Consider the following 26,182-nt stretch of genomic DNA (forward strand, 5'->3'; position numbering starts at 1 on the left):
TTCTCTGTGTAGCCCTGGCTGTCCTGGCACTCACTTTGTAGACCAGGCTGGCCTCGAACTCAGAAATCCGCCTGCCTCTGCCTCCCGAGTGCTGGGACTAAAGGCGTGCGCCACCACGCCCGGCTAGACCAAGGTAATTCTTATATGAGAAAGTATTTAATCGGAGCTAGCTTACAGTTTCAGAGGTTCAGTCAATTATCATAATGGCAGGATATATGGCAGACTTCAGGCAGACATAGTGCTGGAGGAGCTGAGAAGTCTACATTTTGATCTGAAGGCAGCCAGAAAGAGACTATCTCCTGCAGGCAGCTGGAGGAGGCTCTGGATCATACTGGCCAGACTAGAGCATGTATATGAGACCTCAAAGCCTCGCCTCCACAGTGATACACTTCTTCCAATAAGGCCATGACTCTTAATAGTGCCACTCCCCACTGGGCAAGCATATTCTGACCACCACATAAATGTACTGTGGCATGTATGTGGAGGCCAGAGGACAGCTTTGTGGAGTCAGTTCTCTTCTACCTTTTCATGTAGTCTAGGGATTGAAGTCAGGGTGGCAGACTTGTGAAACAAGTGCCTTTACCCACTGAGTCATCTTTCCAGCCCTACTTATTTTTGGAGACAGGGTCTTTCAGAAAACCTGGAGGTCATCAGTTTGCCTAGACTGACAGTAAACAAGCCCCAAGGATCCACCTGTGCCACTCCCCCAGTGCTAGAATTACAGGTCCACACCGCCATGCCATGGGTTCTGGGGACCTGAGCTTGGGTCTTCATGCTCCTGGGAAGGAATTTCACAGGTGGCGTCCTCTCCCTTGCTCATAGTAAATGCCTTTTAAAAAAATATGAGGCCATATTGTACATACATTATATTTGTATACTGTTGTTTTTCTTTGTCTTACAATCTATTCTCAAGTCATTAATCTGAAACAGCCTATGATATTGAAATTTATTTCCAGAATAAAATCAATACTAAGATATTGCAATAAAATCAAAACTAGAAGTGGAAAGTAGAAATTTAAATCACCCCAAATATATTATTGAAAGCTGTATAACCTGTAATATATTACGTTTTTTTCTTGATTAAATTTGTGTTTATGTGGACTGTGGATAAATGTTTGTATGGGGGTGCGCATGTGTGGGCACATGCATACCTGTGTGCAGGTGCAGGTCAGAGGTCAGCCTCCAGTGTTTTTACTCAGGTGCTGTCCACCATTTGCTGGAGACAGGATCCTTTTGCTAGGTTGGAGCTTGGCTAAGCAGGCTAGGCTGACTGGCCATGAAGTTTCCGGGATCTACCTGTCTACCTCTCTCATGTCACCATGCTCAGATTTCTTTGTGAGCTTTGAGGATGCACACTGTGATTCTCATGCTTCAGGAGACATCTCCCTAGCACGCTTAGTTTATACAGCTGAAGTTATTTTATACTTGTAAATTTATACTTTCCCTAGTTTTCAAAGTTATTAAAGCTAGTAGTACTTTGAAAAAATAAAACAAAACACTATATTCCAAAGTGGGCTGGTATCATTTTTTAAAGAATTTCTACTTGGGATATTTATGAACATATAAAATTTATGTTTATCGTCCTTTTGTGATTAGGATTAGCGATGGTAGAAAACTTTAAACTTCGGCCATCGTTTCAGAATGTATCAATCTTGTTAATTTATAGGAAATGCTCATTTGTTCAAACGCTGTCTTTCAAAATAATGAAACATTAAAGAAAACACTGAAAATAACAACAATCCCACTAAGAACAAAAGCACTTAGCATTCCCCTCTAGACTGTGTAGCCAAACAAGTATCTACATGTGTGCCTGTGTGTATCCCTCTCCCCTCCAGTGGAGATGATAATGCACACACCCTGTACTTCCACTTAACATCTTCACAGGTGATCTCTCATTAATATATATATTGCAATCATTTTTAATGGTTGCTCATTATCTCATTTTACTAATGTATTATTTTTGGTTTAACATATTTCCTATTAGAAAAAGACACGATGTCTTATTTTTGTAGTTTACAAATGGATATGTTAACTTAAGCCTGCTGATAATCTTTAACGAAAAATCCTAGACATAAAACTCTGACAGAAATGTGACACATATTTTGAAAGTTTTGAGAATAAGAGAGCACATGTATTTGGGAGGGGAAAGTGGTGATGGGGAGAGAGAAGGACTTGGAGAGCAAGGAATCCAGGTAGACTTGGTTCAGACACATTAACACATGTATGAAATTCTTAGATAAAAGTCTCGAGTACATGTATGTATGTAGCTGACTTGTTCTTTAAAAGAGGATCCTGGTTTACCCATTTTCCAGCACCAAACTGTTTTATTTCTATTTTACAAAACCAAATAATTTAATTTTTTAAATATATGAGTTTGGGAGGTTTTTAGTGGCCATCAACCTTTTTGTGAATTTTATGGATATGATCTTTTGCTTATTTTCATATTAAGGCAGTTCTCATTATATTGTGAATATATTAGCTGTATATTGAAAAGTATATTCAACCATTTTTTACATTTATTTATTGTGTGTGGATATTTGTGTGTGGATATTTGTACTACACTGTTTTCTCTACCATGTGGGTTCCTACAAATGAACTCAAGCCAATTCATACTAAGCCATCTAATGGGTCAGAATACCTTCTTAAAGAAAATACTTTATTTTATCCTATTTTCTCTTTAATGTAATTTTTAAAGGAGGAATATATCCTAGTTTGCCTTTTATTATTATGATAAAGCAGCATGAACAAAAGTATCTTTGGAAAGTGTTGGTTTGGCTTATACATGCCAACCACTAAGCTATAGGCAAGTGTATAGTTCTTGATTGAGATAAAGTAGTTTGCTATAACTCATGTGTTCTTGTTTGCTAAAGGGATAGAATTGGATCTGCACTAATGATTGAAACAGCAAGAAACCCCGCATGTCCTAAGGTGAGTGAAGTCTCTTAGGCAGAGCATCACAGAGTCCGGGAAAAACATGTATTGTGAGAAAGTCTTGTGAACTTCTTGTAATAGATATTATTGAATCCTTATCTATTAGGTCATTCTATTAAAATACAGGATGCAATTACTAGATAGTTTGAAATAAAAGTAATAAAAGTTTAAAAAAATTAATCAAGACTGGAAATATAGAATATTTTATCATTATTTTAACAAAATCTAGTCGAGTTAAGGAAAATTAAAGTATTTTTCTATCTTAGCTTTTCAAAGGTAAGTTTTATATAATATGTAAAATCAACAGGGTTATATTAATATACAAATGGAATCCTAATTTTTAAAAATGGAGTCATTTAGGTATGCCTCTATGTAGTTTGTTTTATTTGTTTGAAACTTCACAATCTGAAATTGTTTTAGCTTAGTGTTAACAATAATTGTTTGCTTGAGGATTATAATTGATGTGCCTAGAAATCCCACATGGCTTATAGTTACTATTGAATGGCAAGCTATTAGGATGCAAAATCAAGATAGCACTCCTTCTGCTAGTCTTTGTAACTTCATCACTTCTTTTTTTGTAGATGTCTTTTTTTTAATTATTGGATATTTCCTTTATTTACATTTCAAATGTTATCCTGCCCCCCCCAAACTCCCTAGTCCATCACCCCTCCCCCTGCTTCTAAGAGGGTGTTTCCCCCACCCACTCACGCCTCCCTACGAATTCACCTACACTGGGGCATCAAGCCTTCACAGGACCAAGGGCCTTGACTCCCATTGATGCCCAACAAGGCCATCCTCTGCTACATATGCAGCTGGAGCCATGGGTCCATCCATGTGTACTCTGGTTGGTGGTTTAGTCCCTGGGAGATCTGGGGGTACTAGTTGGTTGATAATGTTGTTCTTACTATGGGGTTGCAAACCACTTCAGCTCCTTCAGTCCTTTCTCTTAACTCCTCCACTGGGGACCCCATGCTCAGTCCAATGGTTGGCTGGCAGCATTCACCTCTGTATTTGTCAGTCTCTAGCAGAGTCTCTAAGGAGACAGTTATATCAGGCTGCTGTCAGCAAGCACTTGTTGGCATCCACAATAGTGTTTGGGTTTTTGGTGACTGTATATGGGATGGATCCCCAGGTGGGGCAGTCTGTGGATGGTCTTTCTCTCAGTCTGTACTCCATACTTTGTCTCCATATTTGCTCCCATGAATATTTAACTTCATCACTTTTATACCTTCATGTTTGTGACTTCCCTGTTTGTGATAGCACTGAATTTGTGCATAATAATACTAAGGCTTTATTAGAATCACAGTGCTTTCAAAGTGTATAGACACAAAGATGATTTGTAAGTGTACTGTATATGTTGATCTTTAGTGGCTTTATTTCTGATAATATTGTATTAGTTATTATGTTAAAATAGTAAAGTGATCTAGACACTTACATGGGACCACGGGGCTGTAAATTATCTTCTTAATGTGACTGTTAAATAAATAATCTCACAAATGAAGTAGTCCTGAAATGGGTGCTGTGGACCAAACTCGCAGTTCTCTGAAAGCATACATTTCAAGGGATGTAAGGAAGGCTACTTTGTGAGACCTCATTGTGAAGGCTAGTAAGTAGGAGCATTCCTGGCAAAAGGACAAAGAAAGTGGTCTATGCAGGGCTCAAAGAGAATTCCAGGAACTGTAAGCTTTCCCAGAGACTAGCCCAAAGATCTGAGGGCAGCATGTGGAATGAGACTGGAACAGTAGGCAGATTACATCACACAGTGCTCCTGAAGGCCACAACAAAGAGATGACTTCATTCCTTGGGAGAGGACCCTAGGATGTACCCTACCTACCCCTCTGGTTTGTTCTTCTGGATTACTGGGCCTCTGTTTTTGTTTGAATACTTGTTTACAAATTATGGGAAGTTGTTAACTTTGGGTAAAAGAATAGATGTGTATGGGAAATCTTGAGCCATTTGCAAAGGTTTTTTTTGTTGTTGTTGTTGTAATAGAGCAGACAGCTATTGATAGGATTCTTTTTTTTTTTTTAAAGATTTATTTATTATATGTAAGTACACTGTTGTTGTCTCCAGACACACCAGAAGAGGGCATCCAATCACATTACAGATGGTTGTGAGCTACCATGTGGTTGCTGGGATTTGAACTCAGGACCTCCAGAAGAACAGTCAGTGCTCTTAACCACTGAGCCATCTCTCCAGTCCTCGATAGGATTCTTAATCCTCTTTTTTTCTGTATCTCAGTTACAGAGAGACCCTTTGGATTTTAGTGAATGGCCAGCTGGTATCCATAGATGACAAAGAGTCATGAAGTCTAGAAATCTAGGATAGGACCTTTGTTTATTAAATGACAAAACAAACAGGACCAGGACTGGGTTTGACATAGAACAGGAAAAATTCGGCCTGTCATTTGAAAGCTTTGAGAACTTGTGCAGGACTATGCTGTGACTTTACTAAAATCATATTTCCTCATTCTTTTATTTTATTGAAAATAGATTCTTTTCTCATATAATATATCCTGACTACAATTTTCCCTCCCTCTGTTCTCTGTCCCTTCCCATCTCCCCTTCCCTTCAGATCCACTCCTTTTATATCTCTCATTAGAAAAGAGCAGGCTTCTAAGAGAAGACAGCCAGGCATGGCAAAATAAAATATAATAAGACAAAGCAAAGCCCATCACGTTGAATCTGAACAAGGCATCCCAACAGAAGGAAAGTGCCCCAAGAGTAGGCATAGGAATTTGAGACCCACTTGTTCAGGAACTTAAAAGGAGTCCAATGAAAATACTAAACTGAAAGCTATAATGTATATGCATAGGACCTAGTGCAGACCTGTGCAAGACCTGTGCTTTTTGCTTCAGCCTCTGAGCTTATATGAGCCTTGCTCAGTTGATTCAAAGGGTCTTAGTCTCCTAGTATGCTTCATCCCCTCTGGCTCCTGTGCTTTTCCACCCCAGTTGCTGCTCTAGTTGGTGATAAGACCTAGAAGAATGGAGCCAGTAAATAAGATAGAATAAAGTCTCACTCAAGAACCGCCTTTATGAAAGAAAGAAAAAGAAAGAAAAGAAAGAACCTTCTTTATTCAGAGCATCAGACAATTTATACCCCGAGGGTTAAGGAAAGTCACCTGGGTGAAGTTTTTTGTGAGTTCAAGCTGTATATAATCCTAAGCTGCAGGTGAAAATATGTTTTCCTATACAGATAATATAAACAAATGATGACTTGCCACTTGTAATGAGTAATCTGAAGTAAACTATCATATCCACTACATCAGGGAGGAGCACATTCCGAGAACAGCCCGTCTTAGGGAGGAACATAGAGTACAAGACTTTTGTCTTGTTTACTTGGACTTTTCTTAAAAAGGCTCGGAAATCCTCTCACACAGCCTCATTCATGGACTTGTTCCGATGTGTCTCCTCTTCTGAGGGGTTCCCTCAGCTCTAAGGGGAGAGATTTGATGAAGACATCTCATTTAGAGCTGTGTGTTCCAATGACTCTCATTCTACATAATGACTAGCTATGAGTCTCCTGTCTCCTGTAGGAGGAAGCCTCTCTGCTGAAGACTGAATAAGGCATGGATCTATGAGTATAGCAAAGTATTGGGATTATTTTATTGATACTGTTTTCTTTTATACCAGAAGTGCTTTGTTTTACCCTAGGTTTTTGGACTATCTAATCTCAGGTTCTTGGTCACCCAGGCAGTATTGGATATGGGTTCTGTCTTGTGGAGTGGGCCTTAAGTCAAATCAGACATTGGTCGACTGCTCCCACAAGTTCTGTGCCACCATTATGATAGCATATCTTGCAGGGAGAACAGATTGTAGGTCAGAGGTTTTATAGCTAGGTTTGAGTTTATGTTTCTTTTGGAATCCAGTAGAATAACTTCCTGTACCAAAGGCACTAGAATGTAGAACTGAAGATTCCATATAGGCACCTGCTCCATTGCTCCATGGTCAATGTGTTGTGTGCGTGTTGTGCTCAGCGGTGTCACTGGCTGTCAGTTTGTGGAGAGCAACCTCTTAGCAACAGTCTGGGTGTGTTTGGGGATTTCAATGGGACCCCATTGGTCAACAGGTTAATTGAATGCAACCTAGTCCTGGTACTGGAAGCCTTGTTGGTGACAAGAGGTGGCCAGTTGGGAGTCTGTATCCTCCATTATTAGGAGACTTCATTAGGATTGCTTCACATGTTTTAGGAAGTTTCTACTGCACTGTGTTTCCATATCATCACTCAAGCGCCCCTTAATTTCATCTGTTTCTCCTGCATTTCCTCCTTCAACACTATCTCCCCTCCCCTGCCCTACTTTATCCTTCCATTTCCTCTCCCACCCACCCCCTGTGCACCTGTAAAATCTGTTCTATTTCCCCCTCCTAGGGAGACCCATCTGATTCCCTTTTAGTCCTTTAGTCCTTCCCCCTATACCTAACCTTCTAGGGTTTGTGGAATATAGGTTGGTTATCATTTATTTATGACTAATACCCACATACATGTGTGAATATGTAACCATATATATCTTTCAGGGTCTGGGTTACCTCACTCAGGATGTTTTCTTCTAGTTCCGTTCATTTGCCTGCAAATCTCTTTTTTTTTTTTTTGAACTGTTGAGTAACATTCCATTGTGTAAATGTACCCCATTTTCTTTATCCATTCTTCTACTGAGGGACGTTAGGTGGCTTCCAGTTTCTGGCTGTTGTAATAGAGCAGCAGTGAATATGGTTAATCAGGGATCTTTGTGGTAGAATGAAGCATCCTTTGGGTGTATGGCCAAGAGTGATGTAGCTGAGTCATGAGGTAGATGGAGCCCCAATTTTCTGAGCAATCTTCATAGTGGCTGTACTAGTCTGCACTCCCACCAGCTATGGAATGTTCTCCTTATTCCACATCTTTGTAAGCATGAGTGTCACTTGTGTTATTGACCTTAGTCATTGTGGTAAGTGTAAGATGGAATCTCAAAATATTTTCAAAGCACATGAAATTTTTTTTTGTAAATTACATTCAAAATACTGCATTTGTTGAATTCTAGGAATAAATTGTCAACACTATTATATCAGTTATGACTTTAGAAATGTGTCTTTCTGAATCATCTTAAATAAAATCATATATTCAAATGCATCTTCTATTACTGTTCTCATCTAATATATCTCAAACTTGTGTCAAACCTTCTTCTTTTTTTATCTTTTCTTTCTCCTATAACACACATGTAGTTTTCTATAAGTATTTTTGTGTTCACACATTGTTCTTGTTGTCTTGTTGATATATATCGCTAAATAGTATTCAGCTGGCCATGGTACTTCACACTGTAATTGCAGCACTTAGGAGGTTTAAGCAGGAGAATTGCACAAGTTCCAAGGCCAGTGTAGGTTATATGATGAGTTTTAGGCCAAGTAGGACTACAGAATAAGGCTCCTTGCCTTTAACAAATGAATAATAATAGATAGTATTCAGTTTTTTTAAAAAAAATCTAGGGCTGGTGAGATGGCTCAGTGGGTAAGAGCACCGACTGCTTTTCCGAAGGTCCAAAGTTCAAATCCCAGCAACCACATGGTGGCTCACAACCACCCGTAATGAGATCTGACTCCCTCTTCTGGAGTGTCAGAAGACAGCTACAGTGTACTTACATGTAATAAATAAATAAATTTTTTAAAAAATCTAGATATTTATGGTTAATGGTCATATTTTTTGCTTACTTTTTAACTCTCTAGGTAGCTGCTATAAGTACCATAGTAAACAGAGGACAAACACCAAAAGCTTTTGTGTTCAGAAACTATGGTCATTTTCCTGGCACCAACTCTCACTATTTAGGAGGCTGTCAGTATAAAATGTGGCAGGCCATAAGAGCCTCATCAGCTGCTCCAGGCTACTTTGCAGAATATGCGCTGGGGAGTGATCTTCATCAAGTAAGTTGATCTGTGTGACTCTCTTTAAACTCTTTAATGTTTCAATCAGCATGAAAGCAAATAGGGTTATGTGGGAGGGATTTAACAGAGGAATGGAAAGGAGGAACTTATATTCAAATCTCAAAATTATTTTCAAAGTTTTTTTTTTTAAGTCAGAAATTACTTATTGTTATGACACTTCACAAGGATCAACAAAGGGAATTTCTAGTGTGAGTGCTTGTTAGACTGTTATTTGAGGAAGTTTGGTCAATGTGTGTGTGTTGGAGGTTGGGGGGAAGTCAGGTGTGAAGTAGAACAGAGTCCAGAAATAGACCTATGTGCATATGAGCTATATGGATAGTACTTTTGTGGAACGAGCTATGCATGTGTATATAGTACATGTGAACAATCTGTGAATACCAGCGGTTAACTTAATTAAGTGTCTTTGCTTTCCAGCTTGTTTGTTGAGAAAAGGTCTCTCATGGAACCCAAAGCTGACTAGACTGGCTGGTCAGTAGGCCCCAGCAATCTGCCTATCTCTACCTTCCAGTGCTGAGGTTACAAATACAATGTGTGCCACCACAATAGGTGCTTGGTATCTGAACTCAGGTTCTGTTACTTGAATAGCAGGCACTTTATCCACTAAAGCATCTTCACAGCCCCAAGGATACTCTTCTTGACAAATTGGTTTGAAAGATATCACTGTTGTTGCCTGCAGAAGGGTGGTCCTCTTTCTGCCTCTCCCACACTCTCTCCAAACCTCACAGCTTATACCAAGAACATTTAGTGGATTCTAATTTTGACAGAAACCTCACAAATTATATCAACAATATTCACTAGTAGTAAGTGAATATTGTAGTTTAAAGTGTAAAACATTTAGAAGAGCAGTGTTGTGATCTAAGGTTAAGTAGATTCCTAACAGTTATTTTTTTTTTTTAAAGTTACTGTCCATCCACAAAAGTCACTGGTACAGCAGACTTTATCAAAATTAGAAACTTTTGCTAATCAGAGGTACTCTCAGAAACTCAAAAACTAAGTGACACACAGTAACAAATCAAACATCTACAATGGGAATATGTGGGAACTAAAAAGGGGCCCAAGGGAAGAGTGGGAGGATAGCCATGTCCCGCCAGAGTTCCACCTATGCTCTGGACAGGCAGATGCTTTCCACTCAGCCCTGGGTGGGCATCCAAGCCTTTGACCCACTCCTCAGGGGTGGACAAGGGGCAGCCCCCAAAACCAAAAGGTGTCCCAGGGTACACCCTGTAGCCCAGGGTTATGGGAGAGAGGGCTGAGGGAAGAGAGGTTCCCATGCATGTGAGAGTGAGCGCAGCCTTGATAAGCAGGGACTGTTTATGATTTTAGAGCTTTATTATAGAAAGGCAGGGGGAAGAGAGAAGGTAGAAAAGAGGGGGGAGGAAAGGCTAGAGAGAAAGAGAGAGTAAGAGTGAGAGGAGAGGAGAGTAAGAGCAAGAGAACAAAGGAGTGAGAGGGGTGAGAGAGAGAGCAAGGAGGGGCCAAACAGCCCCCTTTAAAGTGAGCAGCTATCTTTTCTGTTGCTAGGTAACTGGGGAGGAATCTAGCCTGAAGGTCAGAAGCTTGGGACATTGTGTATGTGACTTCTAGCCATGCTTCTCTTGTGGGGGCTGGGGGTGGGGGGAGGGGAGGGGCAATAACTTAAGCAGGAGCCAGAGTTCCAGGAGCATGAGGGAATACCTATTGTATCTCATAGGTGAATTATCACCATTATCAGACCTCAGCTCAACTGGAAACCAGACTGTCTGTGTATAGCCAAATGCCCCACAGGAGTATATATGGAAGGCATACAGAAAGAAGCCTGTGTAGTTACTTAAAATATCTTCAACCAGATGTATGTCCCCAGATTTTAAGTTCAATATACAATATAGTAATGAAATAGATTTAAATATTATTGTATGATTCATTCTTACAGTTTGGCCGTAATTTTAAATACTTCCTTATTTTTATAGTATTCAACCCCGATTGAGATTCAGTGGTTTTTACAGCATATTCTATCAGCGTATTTTATATTTTTGAATTCTTTAAAATCATGTTGCTACTGATAAACACTTAGAATAGAGGTTCTCAGCCTTCTTAATGCTGTGACCCTTTAATATAGTTCCTCATGTTGTGACCCCAACCATAAACTTATTCTTTTTGCTACTTTATAACTATAATTTTGCTACTGTTATGAAATATGAATATCTGTTTTCCAATGGTCGGGTGACCTCTATGAAAGGGTCATTAGACCACCCAAAAGGGTCATGACCCACATGTCGAGAACCACTGACTTAGAGGTTTGAACTTTCTCCTACTTTCTTCAGGTCATAGCTGTACTGTGGATATCATACCTTAAAATTATTTTGTTTAAATTTCAGTTAATTTGATACACTCAAGTTGTGAGAGATTGTTTTGTTCTTATTAACTGTTAACTACCTTAGTGTCTTTAAAAGTTGTTTGGTTCAGGGATTGGCAAGAGGCTCAGTGGTTAGAGGTACTTGCTTCCAAGTTCAATGACCTGAGTTCAATCTCCAGGACCCACATGGCAGTTTTCCTCTTACCTTCATGTGGGTGCACACACAATTAGTAAATAAAGACACATGAAAATGTTTTTACAATTTTTAGTTCATTTCAGTATTTTTAAGCAGCATACATAAAGCAATCCAAAAAGTCATTCAAAATAGGAAACTAAAACTTATCCTTCTAGATAGTGGGTTTTACAGCTGTAGCATATGAATCAACTCATTTGAAAGGATCGTCTTGTCGTAAGTCAATCACTACAGTGATAGGCTTCCCCTAGAGTAAGTACTGAACTGACTGCTCTTATGGCTTGTGTTTTACAGGATGGAGGTTTGCTTCTGAATAACCCTTCGGCCCTGGCCCTTCATGAATGTAAATGCATCTGGCCAGATACCCCACTCGAGTGTATAGTATCCTTGGGTACAGGACGGTATGAGAGTGATGTGAGGAATACCTCAACATACACGAGCCTGAAGACCAAGCTCTCTAATGTTATCAGCAGTGCTACAGATACAGAGGGTTAGTCTTTCTGTGCTACCGTCAGACACTTCATCACAGTATTTTGATTTAGGTACACTGTGATCTCAACTGTGAAAGAGTGGTTTAGGTCTGTAGCGTGAGCTTAGGAAGCGCATAGGAGCTAATCTCCCTTCCTTTGTTCAGTGATCCTAAAGAGACTACTCTGCTCGCTTAGCGTTAAAGAGCGTTAAAGACGCACGGAAAGCTGACCTGGCACAAAAGCTCAGGTGGAGACTTGCCAGTTAAGAAAAAGAAAAGCAACAAGGGTTAGATGGGTTAAATGTTTAGATAATAACTGGAACCGTTGGAGGATTAAGATAATTGGATTCTGACAAATGTGGAAGTCACCTGGCATTAGAACACTTTCTTGTTTCTGCTCTTGCTGCCCTTCTAGTATAGTCTAGAAAGGACCAATGTAGGCCATTAAAATATCAGTTGTCCTTCCTCTTCATAAATCTCTCTAGGCTTTCTGTCTGTGGAACAAAGTCCAAAAGTCTTCCTCCACTAACACCAGACCTTATAAAACTGAACCCCTGAATGTGCCATTTCTATCCCTAAGTATATCTACCACATTAATCCTTACTGTTCTCCATACTTTCTAAGAACTCACGGGCCTCATGGTCTCTGCTATTGCTGGAGTGTCCCTATAAAGGCTCTCTCTTCAGACAGATGTGTGGCCTTTGCGTTATTCAGGCTGTCTGCTTTGTTCTCCAGAGACCTTTCCAGACTACTTCAGTTTCCTCACCTTTTTTTTTTTTAGATCTTTATGTATTTATTATATGAAAGTACACTGTAGCTGTCTTCAGACATTCCAGAAAAGGGCATCAGATCTCATTATGGTTGTGAGCCACCATGTTGCTGGGATTTGAACTCAGGACCTTTGGAAGAGCAGTCAGTGCTCTTAACCGAAGAGCCTTCTCTCCAGCCCATTTCCTCATCTTCTTATTCCAGCCACTTACCCAGCTGCTCTTCTTCCTCCCTGTCCAAGCACATTTTCCTCTTACAGCTATATGTTATATATTTATTTATTACATATCTTTCTGTGCTTATTAGAATGTAAGGAGAACGTGGAAGTGTAGCTCAGAATTAGAGTTGTTGCCTGGCATTTGTGAGGCCCTGAGATTCAACCTCAGACCTCAGACTTTTTTTGGTTTTTCGAGACAGGGTTTCTCTGTATAGCCCTGGCTATCCTGGAACTCACTTTGTAGACCAGGCTGGCCTCGAACTCAGAAATCCGCCTGCCTCTGCCTCCCGAGTGCTGGGATTAAAGGTGTGCACCACCACGCCTGGCTTGGGCTATATATTTATGCATATTAAGATTCAGCACTTTTGGGGCTGAAAAGATCGCTCAGTGGTGGTGTATGCCAACACTGGGAAGTAGAGGCAAGGGGATTTCTGAGTTCGAGGCCAGCCTGGTCTACAAAGTGAGTTCCAGGACAGCCAGGGCTATACAGAGAAACCCTGTCTCAAAAAACCAAAAAAAAAAAAAAAAAAATCCCAATGAAGATGATCCCCCAAAAAAGGAAATAGAAAAGGAAAGAAGTCATTTCATCAAGGAGAGTAGTCACACAGGATCCCTACCTGAGCAAACTCTATGAAGTATTTGGAAAGTAAATTGTAATTTGTAGATTTGCTTTTGATGTAGGTTGAACCTCTTGTGAGTAAAATAAAATGTTTGTAATGCGCCTAAAATGAAGATAATTTTAAATGAGAAAATTAATGGATCACTTAAAAATAACTTACCTCATACCTTTTCTTACCAACCCTTTTTCATTTTTGTTTTAACAGAAGTCCATATCATGCTTGATGGCCTGTTGCCTTCTGACACGTATTTTAGATTTAATCCTGTGATATGTGAAAACATACCCCTAGATGAAAGCCGGGATGAAAAACTGGACCAGCTTCAGCTGGAAGGGATGAAGTATATAGAAAGAAATGATCAAAAGATGAAAAAAGTTGCAAAAATATTAAGTCAAGAAAAAACAACTCTTCAGAAGATCAATGATTGGATAAAATTAAAAAGTGACATGTATGAAGGCCTTCCATTTTTTTCAAAATTGTGAGTAGGGTACACATGTGTTCTCATAAGTGAAGGCCATCAAAAGATCCACCAGTTTAGAGAGAAACGGTGTGATTCAACATGAGTTTTCTATAGGACACTTAGTGAGTTATCCTGAATCAGATAATGCTTTGAACAGCTCGATCCTCATGGAAGATATGATTGGTAACACAAGTTATGTGGGAATTAGGTATTAAGATGTTCATAACCTTTAGGCATTTTATTACTGTGCTAGTGGTTTTAGTATCTATTGGTCTTAAGTTGTTTACTGTTTGAATGTTGTAATATATGTGCCAAACAAGAAATGGGGGATGTTACACTTCAGCCTTTGCTTTTACTCGTTTCAATCATGTGGAATTTGTGTGACTTGATTTTCTTTCATGTCTTTCCATTTACACTACTTAGCATTTCACTAGGTGCGCCCACAATCCATGTGTTACTTTTCACTGTAATAATCACTGAAAGAGATATAGGAAATGGGATTTTCTTTATTAAAATACATTTATGTTTGAAATATGAAAAAACTGGACAGTTTTCTATTCAAAAAGATTGAAGAATTTCCAGTGAACTAACTTTTTCTTGAAATTTCAAGATAATGTTCACTTTTGTAGATCAAATGCTCTTATCATTTCCTGTTACAGAATTGATTATTCAATTTTACTGAGAAAATATTCTTATCATTAACAAAAATAAATTATTGAAGTGACCAATTGTTCAAGGCTAATGCCATTTTAACGTTTTTATTTTAATTGCTCATAATGGTTGCCTGGTTTCTTGTAGCATTTATGAAGAAATATTAGTCTAGTTAGATTTACAAAAGTTGAACATGGTGCCATAGGTATTATTCACTGTATTATTTCCCTTGTAAATCTTTATATTGAATTGAAAATTTTTATGAAAAGTTAATCAAGGTGTATATCCTTTGCTTACTACACATAACTAACAGTGCTGCTTCTGTTGTCATAGTGCTTGTGAGAGCGGGGAGTGGTTGAGAATGTGGGAGGTAGTCGGCTGAGTAGCCAGCCCCTGTGCATGACCTTGAAGACAGTGGACAGCTTGTAAGATTCAGCTCTTTGATTCATAAAAGGACGAAAGCTAGTTGTCAAATTTCGTTTCTTCTCCTTTATTTTTTAAGAACTAGATCAATAAGCTCCCAGTTATTTCAGAAGATAATCTAAACACTTCCTTTTAGCTTTTAAATACAAACAAACTTCTATGTAACCAGACTGACTTATGAAAAATAGAAGCTAATGGTAATCTGCACGGTCTGGGATTCTCTGTGATAGCAGATTTCAAGCACAAGCTACTCTGTGGCCCATGTGAGTGTGCTCTTGTTCTCACCTGGTATAGATAGTTCATGCTTTGCCACCTAAATCCACTCTTCCTGGTTTGTGCTTTGCGAGTCATTGCTAAGGGTACTCAGGTCGGGCCACAGTGTTTTTGTTCAGCCACATATTGGGTGCCACGTATGAACTTTCCTTCTAACAAAGCATGGCCATTTGTATGTTATACAGGGTTTTGTTTATTCTTGTCTCCATTGGTAGCTGATACTGGTTATCCAAAGAACTGAGTAAGTCCCTGATACAACCTTTATTTTATAAAGAAGGAAGTGCTCTTTGCCCAAAAATCATTCTAAAAGCAGCCTATAAAAGAGAGACATAGAAATGAGTTTTTAGTCTTACGCAGATTATGAAGTATTATTTTGATCTCAGACCTTGCTGACTGTTTGAGAAATCAATTTTTAAAAATAAATAACAGATACTATTCTTTATTAAGCATCAAAACTTGGAGTTGTCTGTAGAGGCCACAGGAGTAGAGAGTACTGTGGCTAGGTCAGAGTCAGCACTGCTCTCCTCCCTCCCTTCCTCCCTCCCCCAATACCTTTTGATCCATGAGAAATTAGACATCATAGAAAGCTTTTGACTGGAAAAGAGGTCGCAAAAGCCTGAATGCATTCTGAGAGGTTTCAGGACTCTTCCAACCTTGGTAACAGGAGGGAGCAGCTCACAGTCACTTTCCTTCCTTTTATTCATGATACAGCTTGCAGACATAGCTAGGACCCTTAAAATTTGAGATCCAAAATTTGTCCTAACTCACTGTGTACTAGAAATAGTTTTAATCATAGCAGGGAATGGTTGAGCACGCCTGTAATCAAAACACAGGAAAAGCTGCATCAGGATGATCAGGAGCTCAACACTAGCCTGGGACCCATAACTACTCTGAGTTAAGCTCAACTACATAGTGAGTTCTGGGCCAGCCTGGGCTACAGTACAAAGTCCTGCAGTAAAACTCAACAGGTAAACCGCTTGCTGCCAACCTCATGCCTTTTGGTACCTGGAGACCCACATGCTGAGAGAACCAGCTGCCATCAATTGTCTCCTGACCTCCATATTTGCGTTCTGACATGTGCCCCACACAAATTTAATTAAAAAGAGAGAGAAAAGGACAGAGCAGAGAAGGCATGAGGAAAGAAGGAGAGGACTAGTTATAATCTATAGGAAGTATTCCACAAGCATCAGTTGGTAGTAGCTTGACTAAGCATAGCAAACGCGTGCATGCATACTCCATACCAGGAAAGGGGCTAAGGACGTTTCCATTTGAGCAAGCTTGAGGCAAGTGTTGTTGCCTTCTTAGACAAAGCTTTTCAAGGTACCAGGACTCAGAAAGGTAGAACAAGGGCTATTGCACACTCTCATCAAAACACTGTCTTTAACTAGAATGTACTTCCTGGAATGTTGTAGAGTGGCTTCAGATGCAGCTTAGGGAACTGAAGATGGATGATGTGTTTAGCTGGTGAGGGAATGTTCTTATCTCGTCCATGTCACCTCAGTCTTTTTAACCTCAGCTTTTTACAAAAGCAAATTGTCTCAATGTTCAGTTTTGTTGCTGTATCTTGGGTCTTTTTTGTAAGTCCCCAGGGCTTTGTGGTTCTATATTGTACTCTACTGGTTCACAGCTCTAAAAGGACTCAGAAATCCATGGAGAGGGGGTGGGGGTGGGGGCAAAGGAGAAGACGCCTGAGCTTTCCTACCCAGTTCGCCAACATTGCAGTCTTTCAGAGGGAACTTCCTGTCTAGAAAATGACTAATACATTTCTTATACAGGAAATTGAAGCTGTCCTCTGGGCAGTTAGGATACATAATCCATTTGGAAAATTCCATGTTGGTCCCATCCCAACAGACTCTTTTCTCATTCATTGCTCTGTGTTCTTTTCTGTTATTGTTTCCTGCCAAGTTTAAATACAACAGACTGTTCTTTAATTTGACTTTTTTGAAGCAAATCTATGGCAGTTACTCTTTCATGACAAAGAAATAGGAAACACATCAAAAAACAGTTTGTTCTGTTCCTGGCAGGAGTTATCCACACTCCAACAAAGAGTTTCCAGACTACAGATGCTCCTGGGCTAGACTGTTTGCATGTGTTGGTCCACCGCTTTGATAAGTATGTCTGTTAGAAGTCACACTGATTGCTTTGTTCACTCTAACTTCCATTCAACTGATATGAAGAGTTTCAGATTCATCACACCCCACAAATATGCATGAATAGTTTGGTTAATTGGTTTGTTAAAAATATATTATTGGACCAGTGCGATGGCTCAGTGATAGGCACCTGCCATCAAGCCTAATAATCTGATGAATTCCAAAACCCCACAAAGAAGAGAACTAGCTCCTACAGATTGACCACACTGGATGCATGCACATGCATACAAATGTGTTCATGCTTGCACACACAGTTAAAATAATAAACCAGGTGTGATGGTACAGACCTGTATTCATACCAGTTAGAAAGCAGAGGCAGGATAATCACGACTTCTCAAGGCTAGTTTGGGCTACATAGTGAGTTTAAAGCCAATTTGAACTATTCGAGGCTCTACTTCAGGAAAAAAAAAAAAAAAGTAAAGCAACTATTGACTGTAATGTTGATTTTTCTTCATTATAAAAAGCTGTACTTTTTACCTCATTCTTTACTTTTAGACAGTACATACTGTGCTATATGACAGTTAATATTGTCAATAGAGTCTAGAATTACCTAGGAGGTAATTCTGTGAGCATGCCTGTGACGGATCATCTAGATTAGGTTACTTGAGAAAAAGCCCATAACTGTGGTAGCACCATTCTACGACCTGGTATCCTGGACTCAAGTACAAGAAGCTGAACCCTAGCCTTCACCACTCTGCTTCCTAGCAGCAGCTTCACTGTGACTATAGCTGCTTCATGCATCTGCCTCAGTGCCATCCTGAACCATGATAAAAAAGGCACTCAATTATGCGCTAAAATAAACTCATCTTTAAGTTGCCTTTTTCTGATAGTTCGTTGCAGCAGGCAAGTCAGTAATATAGATACATTCTAGAGGTTACAATCTGATTCAATATGAACAGGTTAGGTGGTCAAAAATGGTTGATAGTCTAATAACTGACATTTAAAACAGTCTTTACAAGAACCTTTCAAAGTATAAGTATCACCACTATGCTTGATCTGTGGAGCATCACTGAGATGAAAGTAATACAAAGTAGTTTTTGACTGTTTTCTCAATGCCATTGAGAAGTTGAAACCCTAGTATGAATGTATCTGTAGTAGTCTTTCAAAAATTCAATACTGGCCAAGCAGTGGTGGTGCACGCCTTTAATCCTAGCACTTGGGAGGCAGAAACAGGTAGATTTCTGAGTTCGAGGCCAGCCTTGTCTACAGAGTGAGTTCCAGTACAGCCAGGGCTGCACAGAGAAATCCTGTCTCAAAAAACAAACAAGCAAAATATTAAATACTGTACCTAAGATTAAAAATATTGTCATATCCTTTCAGCTACTACAGTATCAACACACTTAAATACCTAATTTATAAATGTACTTTGATGAAAGTAGAAATATATCTCTTTTATAGAAGAATAAAACTCTTAACAGAGGATGGAGAAGGTGGCTTAATATTTAAGAGCACACACTGATCTTCTAGAAGGCCTAAGACAGTGAATGAATGGGTGAATGAATGAATGAATGAATGAATGAGAATCTTTGCTAGGCATGGCAAATGCCTTTAATCCTAGCACTCAGGAGGCAAAGACCTCTTGAGTTCTAGGCCATTCTGGTATATATAATCAGTTCCAGGACAGTCAGAGAGCTGCATAATAGAGGGACCGTCTTTTAAAGTAAAGCAAACAAAAACAGTCAACAAGTACTCTCTTCTTGTAGCATATACTACTACTATGTTTGTGTGAAAGACAAAGTGGTTGACAATAATCTAAAATAATCCTGTTATCTGAGAAGAGGGGGCAGGCATAGCATAGCATCTTATTGAATGCCTATTAGGTGTAGTCCTAGCTACATAAGGAAGAAAAGAAGAGAGGCAAAGAAGGCCATATCTTGACAAACTAAAATATTAAGAAAATTAAAAAGGGATCAAATATTTTATATCAAGATAAATAGCTTTGGTTTTCATCTATAATACCTTGCTAAGCAAGGGTTTTATCTTTTTCTTTTCTACTATTGAATTATTCCTGAAAAAAAAAAAAGTATTCTAGGGTAACATTTTGCTTTTGTGTTGATCATATGACCACTCTGAAGAATTCTTAATAATTGCTCAAGTTGAAAAAGTAAAAGCCAAAGAAGTTTATACCCGTCTCAGGTTTTTAGATTAGTCTTAACATGCTTCATTCTTCTACAGTGCTAGTAAAGTTGCGTCGTTTAGAACTAGCTTGCTTGTTCTATTCTCCGTCACTGAAGCCGCATTCTTCTACATCACAGGTGCTGTTTCTTTGGCGGTTTTGGATGACCGTGTCTGATATCAGGATACAATTAATCCACACACATCTAAACATGCCCTATATCCCTTAAAATGCTTGATTATGTGGGAAATGCCCAGTGCCTAATGCTGAGAACTAATGAAGCAATGGAATGTTAGAATATAATGATGAATTAATTGTATGTTTCAAGTGTTCTGGTAAAGTGAAGTTTACCTAGGAGTTAAACTTATATTTGCTTCTTCATGGCTCGTTAGGCCACTTTCTACTACTCACAACTACTCAAAAATACTCTTATTTCCCTTCTCAAGGGCTCCAGTCTAGTGTACTAGGCTCTACCATACACTCTCTCACACATAAATACACATAGGTAAAAATTGGAAGTGAAGATCTGCTAATGAGAGAGTATGTGGTGTTCACCTTTCTGAGCCTGGGTAACCAAAAATGAAATTTGTACTCATCAGTAAATAACTAAGACAATTATTTTTATCTCATTACGTTTCCAGTTCAGCTTGCCACAAGCCTTTTGGAAGTATCTCATGCCTCTTCAGCACTGCCACATGTGTTCTAGCCTTTTGTCTTTTTCTTAAGTTTGGCTAAACCAAATCATCCGCTTTGTACTATTATAGAGAGCTGGACCAACTAAAATGCCTTTGAAACTATTTCTGTAAGTGAAACTTGTTTCCTATGCTGGGAGGTGGACTCATGGCTGGGATCTCTTCCTTCTCTATAGAAAGTATCAAAAGATTACTGGCCTGTCACTGTCCTTTCACCTTTAGTTTCAACAGGAACTCAGATAGAGCCCATTGAGCACAGAACAAAAGGTTTCTTTTATTTGAAGACTGAGTTGTGTTCTCTCACTCTGTGAGCAATATCTACTCATTCTAAAAAGCCTTCTTCAAGCATGTTTCTTGTCCTATTGTTTAGCCAGACAAGGCCAGCAGATACTCCACAAAAACTTGTGCAAAATTCATAACTAAATAAGGTCAAAATCAGTGGCCTCCCAGTTCAAGACCTGTTCACTGCTTTTCAAGTAATAAGGACTGTTTGGAAGATGGGGTGGGGAGTGGGATGCCATTACTAAGGATTGACCATAGTGGTAATTTGCACTTTTTTACATTTATTACACTTGTTTAGTCTGGGTGATGGCATATAGCTGGAGTTGGTTCTTTCCCTTCCATCATGTGGATTCTAGAAATGGAACTCAGTATACCACCTTTAACCACTGAGTCATCTTACCAGCCCAAGAGGTGTATTTTGGTGGACTTGCTTTTATTTTCGTAAAATGGAACTTCTTGTTATCTAAATGAAATTTCTTGTCATCTCTTTTATTAGCTCGTCTCTATATTGTTTCAGTATGTCAAAGAACATTATAAAAAAAGTACAGAGAGCAATGAATTTTACAATGGAAAAATACACAGAGCCAGGTGTAATGGTGTGTACCTTTAATTCCAGCACTGGGGAGGCAGAGGTGGGTGGATCTCTGAATTCCAAGCTAGCCTGTGCTACAGAGTGAGTTCTAGGATGGATAGCTAGGTCTACACAGAGCAACCCTGTCTTGAAAAACAAGCACAAAACAAAGATAGAATGCCGTAGGTTTTATAAGTGTATAGGTTTTCTGATTCATACCTATTTTCTGTAACGTATCTGGTCACTGATGAGCTTCATAGTCACACGAGGGCTAGGATAAAAAATAGAATACAGTGCATAAATTAGCAACACACACTAGTTAAATTTTAATAGACAGGGAGAAAAGCCTTTGATAAAGTTCAGCATAGCTTCATGATAAAATCCCTGAAGAAACAAGGCATAGGAAAAAATACACCTTAACACAATAAAGGATATATGACAAAGCCCATTGAGTTTATTAAATGGGGAAACTAGAAAGCAGTCTCCTCAAATATCCAGAACAATACACATGCATACTCATTTCACTCTGAATTTTTAGAGCACTAAAGCAAGAGAAGGAAAATAGATAAAAGCAGGAAAGAGTATTCAAGTCATTCACATTTGCAGATGACATGATTCCACACTTAAAACACCCTATGATAGGCTTCATCAGAAGACTCGGGTTTCCTAATCATTAACAAAAAATCAACATATGAAACTTAAGAGTTTTGCAATATTCCAATAATGAAGTTGTCAAGAAAGAAATCAGAAAAAAAAGTTCATTTGCAAAAGGTTAAAAAAATTATAAAATTTCTACAATAGACCAAATAGGGAGGAAAACTTCTGTAATATAAGTCACTGAAGAAAGAGTAACTGCAGAAGAGACTTCCCACACTTGGCAGAATTAATAGTGTGGCACTGGATGTGGTATCAAAATCAACTTGCAGATGTAACACAAACCCTATCAAGATCCCAGAGACATTCAGTTCAGGACTAGACAGAAAGATCCCACCATTCTTGTGAATCACACAACATGTCCTTTATCTGCCAACTACAGTATCATTTTACCATTTGGGTTCTAGATCCTTAATTCATTTGCTTCTCTTCATTTCTACTATTTTTTTTTTCTAAAGCCTCTACCCTACCCACCCAGTGCAATCTTTTTCTTTCACATCTGCTCTCTTATCTTGCAGGAGAAAGCTCAGAGTCCTTCAGTGGCCCACAGTTCTTTTTTGGATCATAACAAAAGAAAGAGTTTTGTTCAGTGTTCCAAACGCTTTACTATGACCTTAGCACTTACCCTGGCTTTGTGTGTCTCTCCAGCCTCATCTGCCTCTTCTTCCTTACCTTACTGTTCTCTGGGACCTTCCCATTCTTACAGTTGTTTAGACGATCCAAACCCGCCTGGCCTCTCCAGAATGCTGAGGAATTTTGTTGTTCATCTTGTTCACAACAGCCTGTTCTCGACCTCATTCATTTAACATGAAACCTCAGTGGAATGCTCTTCACCACCAGCCTTTGTTAGATTGATTTGATTGTCTTCACATTTTTACAACCTTCGTGAGGCTGGGCTTTTCCTTCTTTGCACTTATTAAACTAATATGGGCTCATTGGATAAGTATTTACTTGTTTGGTAGTGTTCTCATTTCAAAGCTAAAATATCCCTAAGTTAGCAGCAACTTCTACCCCTCTTATCTCTATTGCTTTATCTCCTATTTAGAATTTGACACACAAGAGATATTCAGTAAACTTGTTGGCTATTAATGCAGTGAAGGAACAAATGTGTCTGACTCAAATTTCATTTGAAACTTCTTACTATATAACTCTAAACAAGTTTCTTAAGCTCTGAGCCTCCTCAGCACCCCCATTCAACAAATGTTGAACTCTGCTCTGTAGTAATATTCCAGATACAGAAATTAACTCTATTGTTTTATACACAGTTGTTTAATTAGCAAAACAGATAATGATCCACCAATATTTAAAATTTGGTAATTGAAAAAGATAATGGATCTTCAGTAACAAATATTTTATGCTTTATTATATAAAGTATATTCTCATATTCTTAATATTTACTAAAAACTATTTTTTTTACTTATTCCCTTTACATTTGACTCACTGGCCCTTCTCCTTGTCACCCTCTCCTCCCCTTCTCTGAGCTGGTGGGGGCCCTCCTGGGTATTCCCCCAACCCTGACACTTCAAATCTCTTCGATGCTAGGTGCTTCCTTTCCAACAGAGGCCAGACAAGACAGCCCAGCTATAAAAACTAATTTTTATTAGTTCAAGTTCTCAGTGGGATGCTTTTTAAGATACTGCTAATTAAATTAATATTAAAAGCGGAATTTTTGAGACATTTGGATACTAGGATAAAAAAAATTAGCATTCTTAACCAAAAATTGCGATAGCATTAGTCATTTTGAAGAAAATTTTGTTCTAATTAAACTTGCCTCCCATCCTGTTGCCATTAAAACAAAAACAAAACAATTAGTGCTAGATAACATTTTTGTATAATTTATTACTAAACTAAAATTTCTTACTCCCAGGAGTAATCTTAGTATCTTCATAGTGAATCTGATTGAACCTGTAACATTTCGAGATTTACTTCCCCAACGAATGAGAACTTGAAGAAAGAAGACAATTGGAGACCTTTATGCCCAGACGTTCAAAATTAAAGCCTGGAGTCAAGGTGAAGATTTGAGTTTAGAATGCTTGAGCACTTTGGAGTTCTGTGATAGAGTACTATGTCTGGGGAGGTAGAAGTGGCCTTTTAACCTCAGCCCTGGCTTGATTCCTGAACCATCAGAGTCCTCAAGTACATAAAGTGAAACACGTTAGCCTGTACCCAAGTTCAGTGCCCACCTTTGCAGACATGCTCCATGTGTACACACCAGCAGAATGTTGATTCTTAAAAGCACATGAGATGGATTTTCAAGATCCTGGTGGAATTCTTCAATCCTAGGAACTCAGGCATGGTCTAAAAGAGATGTAGAAGAAGTCAAAGAGGAGCCAGAACAGGGCCTTCAAAAGCACTGCATTTGCTTGATCCCCTGAATGTTTTACACTAGAAAATACTGGAAGACAGAAGAACACTCATTAGGGTGGCTATTCTCTAACAATGTAATTTATAAATAAATGAATAAATAAACGAGTTTGCATGGAGGTACTCTGTAAAATTGGATAACATTGCTCCCAGAAGCCATAATTATTAAACAAAAATTTTCAACAAGCATGTATATCATGAAGTATGGTCATCTGGATCCAGAGATCTTCAAAACAATGCAGGACATTGCCATCTCACTTGGTTGCCCACCAGAACTAAGTGAAAAGACCTTATTGACGATACCCCATAGTTTGGGTACAGTACACAATTCAAACTGAAACTGAATTTGAAGCCTCTCTGCTGGCTAGCATTTATAGTAACAGGAGGTGCTATGCATACCACTGGAGAAGAAAAGTTAACCAGTGGTCATACCCAGCAATGGACATACCAGGCAATAAATATTCACTTGTTCAATAGTAGCATGATTGCTATAAGGACAACCAATTACTTTCTGATTGGAATTGAGTCTTGCTCCTTAGAAGGAATTCATACTTGGTACTATAAGTCTGATTAAAGCCCCATGGACGAGGTCACAGGCCATGGTGAGGGATTTACTACAGTTACCTTGATAAATGGATGTACTCTCAAATATCTTCTAAATACTTAAAAGCTTATATCCATAGAATAGCGCTGTGTTTTGCAGTGGGCAGTGTTTAATGCAGAGACTCATAACTGGTCAAAGGCTAAGGATGAGTGTTGAGTACTCATTCCTAACAAGAACATTTGTATCACCATTTCCACGGGCCAGAGAACATCTTAGAAGGCAGAAAAAAAAAATGTAAGGGCTGGAGAATGGGAAGGAAATACTCTGAAATGCTGTCTTCTGAGGAGTACATGGCCTTTGCCGTCAACTCACAGCTGTGGTTATCCACATGAGACAAGATTGGGCCCATCAATATTCTTTCACAGATGGGGAAGGGGCTCACATGGTCCCACCCTTCTTTAAGGGGAGTCATTTTCCTCAGTGATTGCTCCAATAAGCAATTCCCTACCTGTGCTTAGACAAGCAATCCTGTTTAAACACATTAGGTCACAAAAATTACATGGAAGTAGGGGAAGATCAGTTGGAAAGAAGAGGTTAAGCAAGGCATAGGGGAGGTGAGAAAGTAATAGGGTGTGAATCTGATCAGAATCTGCTTTAGAGTTATATATTGAATATATTAAACTGACAACCCCACACCCCATGTTTTATACATGTATAAAACTCTAAAAAAAATGTAAAGATATGTTAAGGATATGGAAATGTATGATCCTTGGGCACAGCTGTGAGATTTGTAAGAAATGTTAAGAAGTAAAAGAAGTGTACAGAAGTGGATGCTCACAATCATCCATTGGACGGAGCACAAGGTCCCCAATGAAGTACCCAAGGAGCTGAAGGGGTCTGAAGCCCCATTGGAGGAACATCAATATGAACTTACCAGTACCCACAGAGCTTGGAACTAAAACCACCAATCAAGGAAAACACATGATGGGACATGTGGCTCTAGCCGTATATGTAGCTGAGGATGGCCTATTCGGCCATCAATGGGAGGAGAGGCCCTAGGTCCTGTGAAGGTTCTATGCCCCAGTATAGGGGAATGCCAGGACTGGGAATGGGAGTGGGTGGGTTGGGGAGTAGGGAGAAGTGGGAGGGGATAGGGAATTTTCGGAGTGGAAACTAGGAAAGGGGATAACATTTGAAATGTAAATAAAGGAAATATCTAATAAAAAGTGTAAAGCATTACATCTACTGTGGAAAATAATACAACAATCATTCAGAAAAACTTTAATATGTTGTATGACTAGCAAATGTCACTTCTGTGTACACAACTAAAATAAAACAAGATCTCAGAGGTATTCAAATACTCATGTTCATAGCATTATGAATGCCAAGAGGTAGATGCAACCAAGTGTCCATCAACAGATGAAAAAGTAGTGTGATTTGTGTATACAATAAAGTATTCAGCCTTATGAAAACAAATTCTGACACATGCTACACACTGGATAAAATATTAGTATATTAGGCTAGTCACAAAAAGAAATACCGTAGTTTCATTTATATAAAT

General features: G+C 38.9%; 1 protein-coding gene across 1 annotated transcript in view; it reads left to right on the forward strand.

The window, feature by feature from the left end:
• The window catches only part of Pnpla8 (patatin like phospholipase domain containing 8), a 46,158-nt gene extending 25,197 nt beyond the window's left edge, over nucleotides 1–20,961 (forward strand). Inside the window, exons 7-10 of the mRNA XM_021179425.2 lie at nucleotides 2,871–2,928; nucleotides 8,630–8,824; nucleotides 11,665–11,860; nucleotides 13,649–20,961. Coding sequence (XP_021035084.1) covers nucleotides 2,871–2,928; nucleotides 8,630–8,824; nucleotides 11,665–11,860; nucleotides 13,649–13,923 — 724 coding nt within the window. The 3' untranslated portion in view covers nucleotides 13,924–20,961. The remainder of the gene's footprint in view (nucleotides 1–2,870; nucleotides 2,929–8,629; nucleotides 8,825–11,664; nucleotides 11,861–13,648) is intronic.
• The last annotated feature ends 5,221 nt before the right edge of the window (nucleotides 20,962–26,182 follow it).

The sequence above is a fragment of the Mus caroli genome, chromosome 12 (assembly GCF_900094665.2).
Source record: "Mus caroli chromosome 12, CAROLI_EIJ_v1.1, whole genome shotgun sequence".
NCBI lineage: Eukaryota > Metazoa > Chordata > Mammalia > Rodentia > Muridae > Mus > Mus caroli.